The 6,000-nt window shown below is 39.0% G+C and overlaps 1 protein-coding gene across 5 annotated transcripts in view; it reads right to left on the reverse strand.

Moving 5' to 3' along the window:
* CALD1 (caldesmon 1) overlaps positions 1-6,000 on the reverse strand; it is a 251,862-nt gene that overhangs the window by 64,075 nt on the left and 181,787 nt on the right. The window contains exon 1 of one of the 5 annotated variants that reach the window (XM_075344241.1): positions 5,840-6,000. The exons of the other annotated variants lie outside the window; for them this stretch is intronic. Within the exon in view, the coding sequence (XP_075200356.1) occupies positions 5,840-5,886 (47 nt within the window). The 5' untranslated portion in view covers positions 5,887-6,000. The remainder of the gene's footprint in view (positions 1-5,839) is intronic. 5 annotated transcript variants of the gene reach the window in all.

Genomic DNA, 6,000 nt, shown 5'->3' on the forward strand with positions numbered 1-6,000 from the left:
CTACATACACAAAAAACACACACCTACATACACAAGAAACACAGACCTACATACAGAGAAAATACAATTACATAAACAAATATAAAACATACATACCTACAAACACAAGAAACGCATACACAAGAAACACATACCTACATACACAAACACACACCTACATACACAAGAAACACACACCTACATACACAAGAAACACATACCTACATAAATAAGAAACACACACCTACATACACAAGAAACACATACCTACATAAATAAGAAACACACACCTACATAAATAAGAAACACACACCTACAGTACATACACAAGAAACACACACCTACATAGACAAGAAACATACAGAGGAAATACAAATACATACACAACAAATATAAAACATACATACCTACAAGCACAAGCAACGCATACACACACACACACACAAACAGAAGAAACACAAACCTACATACACAAGAAACACACACCTACATACAGAGGAAATACAAACACATACACACATGCTGTACCTACATACAAATACACACAAAACAAATACATACCTATATAGACAGGAAATACAACACAGAAACAGACACAAGAAACACATACCTACATTTATACACAAGACAAATACATACACAAGAAACACATACCTATGCATAGAAGAAACACATACAAGAAACACCTACCTACATACATACATACATACATACATACATAGGAAATACAAATACATACACAAAAAACACATACACAGATACCTACAGAAACAAGAAACACATACCTACATACACAGGACATACAAATCCATACACACATACTGTACTTGCATACACAGGAAATACAACACGCAAAAAACACATACCTACATACATAGGAAATACAAATACATACACGAGAAATACAAATGCATGCACAGGAAACACACACCTAGATACATACGAAACACAAATACACATATACCTACATTCACAAGAAACACATACTTAAATACACAGGAAATACAAATGCATACACCTATACCTACATACACAAGAAACATGACTACATACAATACAGACCAAAAGTTTGGACACACCTTCTCATTCAGTTTTCTTTATTTTCAGGATTCTGAAAATTGTAGATTCACATTGAAGGCATCAAAACTATGAATTAACACATGTGGAATGAAATACTTTAAAGTGTGAAACAACTGAAAATATGTCTAATATTGTAGGTTCTTCAAAGTAGCCACCTTTTGCTTTGATTACTGCTTTGCACACTCTTGGCATTCTCTTGATGAGCTTCAAGAGGTAGTCACCGGAAATGGTTTTCCAACAGTCTTGAAGGAGTTCCCAGAGATGCTTAACACTTGTTGGCCCCTTTTGCCTTCACTCTGCGGTCCAGCTCACCCCAAACCATCTCGATTGGGTTCAGGTCTGGTGACTGTGGAGGCCAGGTCATCTGGCGTAGCACCCCATCACTCTCCTTCTTAGTCACATAGCCCTTACACAGCCTGGAGGTGTGTTTGGGGTCATTGTCCTGTTGAAAAATAAATTATGGTCCAACTAATCGCAAACCGGATGGAATAGCACGCCGCTGCAAGATGCTGTGGTAGCCATGCTGGTTCTGTATGCCTTCAATTTTGAATAAATCCCCAACAGTGTCACCAGCAAAGCCCCCCCACACCATCACACCTCCTCCTCCATGCTTCACAGTGGGAACCAGCCATGTAGAGTCCATCCGATCACTTTTTCTACAAAGACACGGTGGTTGGATCCAAAGATCTCAAATTTGGACTCATCAGACCAAAGCACAGATTTCCACTGGTCTAATGTCCATTCCTTGTGTTCTTTAGCCCAAACAAGTCTCTTCTGCTTGTTGCCTGTCCTTAGCAGTGGTTTCCTAGCAGCTATTTTACCATGAAGGCCTGCTGCACAAAGTCTCCTCTTAACAGTCGTTCTAGAGATGAGACGGTGTGTCCAAACTTTTGGTCTGTACTGTACATACATATGAAACACCAATAGATACAAACATAGCTACATACACAGGAAATACAACACACAAGAAAAACAAACCTACATACATAGGACATACACATACATACACATTCAGAAAAAATATAAATTCATACACATGAAACACAAATAGATACACATATACCTATATACACAAGAAACACATACCTACACAGGCAATACAAGTATATACACAAAAAAACACATACACAGATACATACAAAAATAAAAAATACATACTTACATATACATGAAATATCAATACATATACACATACTGTACCTACATACACAAGAAACACACACAAAAGAAACATATACCTACATACACAGAAAATATAACACACATACCTTCACACGCAAGAACACATACCTACATTCCTACACAGGACATACAAATATATACACACATACAAGAAACACATACCTACATACACAGGAAACACAAATACATACATAAGAAACACACACCTACATACACAGGAAACACATACCTACATACACAGGAAACACAAATACATACATAAGAAACATATACCTACATACACAGGAAACACAAATACATATATAAGAAACACACACCTACATACACAGGAAACACACACCTACATACACAAGAAACACATACCTACATAAACAGGAAACACAAATACATACATAAGAAACATATACCAATATATGCAAAAAGCCGAGAATGTGGCGCCTGCCTTGTGCCCGGGTGCAGGGCATGCTGGGAGTTGTAGTTTTGCAACAGGTGCAGGAGTAATACACAGAAGTATTAGATCTTCTATACTTATTAGTGGGGTTGGAGGGGTTAAGTCCGTCCCTGGATAATAGCCATCATTTACTAAAATGCTGCCACTGTAACACCCGCCACGCCTGTCACCACCGACATTACAGGAAAGTCTCTTCTGAGCGGCTCGTAAAAGTACAACTCCCATCTGTGACTGTGGAACATCAAAACTGCACATTGTGCTCAATTTCTGCACCTCGCTCACATGTAGCAGAGCTGATATTGTATACCGAAGAATAGCTCTGAAGAACGCAGTTGGCTTAACCTGCAGTCCTATGTAAAAACAAAGATAGGAAGTTGGAATATCCCAAGGAATCGCACAGATTGACCAACTCAGCTCTGCTACATCTGTATATCAAGGAAATATGCTAATTGACAAACTCAGCTCTGCTGCATCTGTATATCAGGGGACTATGCTAATTGACAAACTCAGCTCTGCTGCATCTGTATATCAGGGGACTATGCTAATTGACAAACTCAGCTCTGCTGCATCTGTATATCAGGGGACTATGCTAATTGACAAACTCAGCTCTGCTGCATCTGTATATCAGGGGACTATGCTAATTGACAAACTCAGCTCTGCTTTGTAATATCTCAAGGCACTGAGCTGATTGACAAACTTAGCTCTACTATATCTGTACGTCGTGATATCTCAGGGTACTATGATGATTGCCCAACCCAGCTCTGCTATACCTGTATGTCATAATATAATATGGTATTGCACTATTTGACAAAGTCAGCTCTGTTATATCTGTACGTTGTAATATTTCAGGGTACTGTGCTGATTGACAAACTCATCTCTACTATACCTGTACGTCATCATACCCCAAGGTATTGCGCTAATTGACAAACTCATCTCTGCTATACATGTAAATCGTAATATCTCAAGGTATTGCGCTGATTGACCAACTCAGCTCTGCTATATCTGTACATTGTAATATCTCAGGGTACCGCGCTAATTGACAAACTCAGCTCTGCTATACCTGTATGTCATAATACCCCAAGGTATTGCGCTAATTGACGAACTCATCTCTGCTATAGCTATACATCGTAATATCCCAAGGTATTGGGCTGATTGACCAACTCAGCTCTGCTATATCTGTACATTGTAATACCCCAAGATATTGGGCTGATTGACCAACTCAGCTTTGCTATACCTGTATGTCATAATATAATATGATATTGCACTGATTGACAAACTCAGCTCTGCTAATTCTGTATGCTGTAATATTTCAGGGTACTGTGCTAATTGACAAACTCATCTCTACTATACCTGTAGGTCATAATACCCCAAGGTATTGAACAGATTGACAAACTCATCTCTGCTATACATGTAAATTGTAATATCCCAAGGTATTGCGCTGATTGACCAACTCAGCTCTGCTATATATGTATATTGTAATATCACTTATTGACCAACTCAGCTCTGCTATATGTGCGCACGATAACACAAAAGCCGCAATGCTACAATTCATCACATCCACCAAGTCTTTACATTACAGGTAAGTCCCCCCCCCCCCCCAGAACTACAACTCCTATCATTAAGCCAAAACTTGAAATATGCAAATTAGCTCCCCTAAATTTCCCAGAGTCCACTGCCTGATCTTTACTAGTTGAACCAGTGCCCCCTAAAAAATGTTAAAAATTGAAAACTACCATCCATTTCAACACAATCCATATGGATGTAGCAGAGCTGGGACGGTTAGATTTGCAAAAAACACCTTTTTGACCCAGTATCCCAAAAAGAGTTGTTAAAAAGTGAAAACCATAAAGGCCCCATCTATTTCAACACAATCTATATAGATGTAACAGAGCTGGGATGGTTAGATTTGCAGAAAACACCATAAAACCACCATCTATTTCAACACAATCCATATAGATGTAGCAGAGCTGGGACTGTTAGATTTGCAGAAAACACTTTTTTGACCCAGTATCTCAAAAAGAGTGGAGTTAAAAACTAAAAACCATGAAGGCACCATCTATTAAAGCACATTCCATATTGATGTAGCAGAGCTGGGACGGTTAGATTTGCAGAAAACACCTTTTTAACCCAGTATCCCAAAAAAGAAGAGTTAGAAACTGAAAACCATAAAACCACCATCTATTTCAACACCGTCCATATAGATGTAGCAGAGCTGGGACGGTTAGATTTGCAGAAAACACCTTTTTGACCCAGTATCCCAAAAAGAGTTGTTAAAAAGTGAAAACCATAAAGGCCCCATCTATTTCAACACAATCTATATAGATATAACAGAGCTGGGATGGTTAGATTTGTAGAAAACACCATAAAACCACCATCTACTTCAACACAATCCATATAGATGTAGCAGAGCTGGGACGGTTAGATTTGCAGAAAACACCTTTTTGACCCAGTATCCCAAAAAGAGTTGTTATAAACTGAAAACCATAAAGGCCCCATCTATTTCAACACAATCTATATAGATGTAGCAGAGCTGGGACGGTTAGATTTGCAGAAAACACCTTTTTGACCCAGTATCCCAAAAAGAGTTGTTAAAAAGTGAAAACCATAAAACCACCATCTATTTCAACACAATCTATATAGATGTAGCAGAGCTGGGATGGTTAGATTTGCAGAAAACACTTTTTTGTCCCAGTATCCCAAAAAGAGTTGGGTTAAAACTAAAAACCATAAAGGCCCCATCTATTTCAACACAATCCATATGGATGTAGCAGAGCTGGGACGGTTAGATTTGCAGAAAACACCTTTTTTGCCCCTGAATCCCAAAAAGAGATGAGTTAAAAGCTGAAAAACATAAAGGCACCATCTATTTCAACACAATCCATATAGATGTAGCAGAGCTGGGACGGTTAGATTTGCAGAAAACACCTTTTTGACCCAGTATCCCAAAAAGAGTTGTTAAAAACTGAAAACCATAAAACCACCATCTATTTCAACACAATCCATATAGATGTAGCAGAGCTGGGACGGTGAATTTAGCAGAAAACACATTTTTTCCCGGCTCGGCTCTGCTACATCCGCACTGGTAATGTAGAATCTTATGCGCAGGTTGGAGCCAGAAAAGTTCCCAAAAAAAAAGTTCGTACTCACTTGGAGAGGGCGGAGAGGCTGTGGCGGCTGAAGGATCTGCTGATCATTTCTGCTCCTGAATCTTCTCCAAAGTCTCATTAAGAACAATGGAAGATGGGATGAGCCAATGTCATATTCCTCCCAGAAGCTGCAGGACGCTGTGCACACCTAGGCGTCCGCCT

The sequence above is a fragment of the Anomaloglossus baeobatrachus genome, chromosome 4 (genome assembly GCF_048569485.1).
Source record: "Anomaloglossus baeobatrachus isolate aAnoBae1 chromosome 4, aAnoBae1.hap1, whole genome shotgun sequence".
NCBI classification, from domain to species: Eukaryota; Metazoa; Chordata; class Amphibia; order Anura; family Aromobatidae; genus Anomaloglossus; species Anomaloglossus baeobatrachus.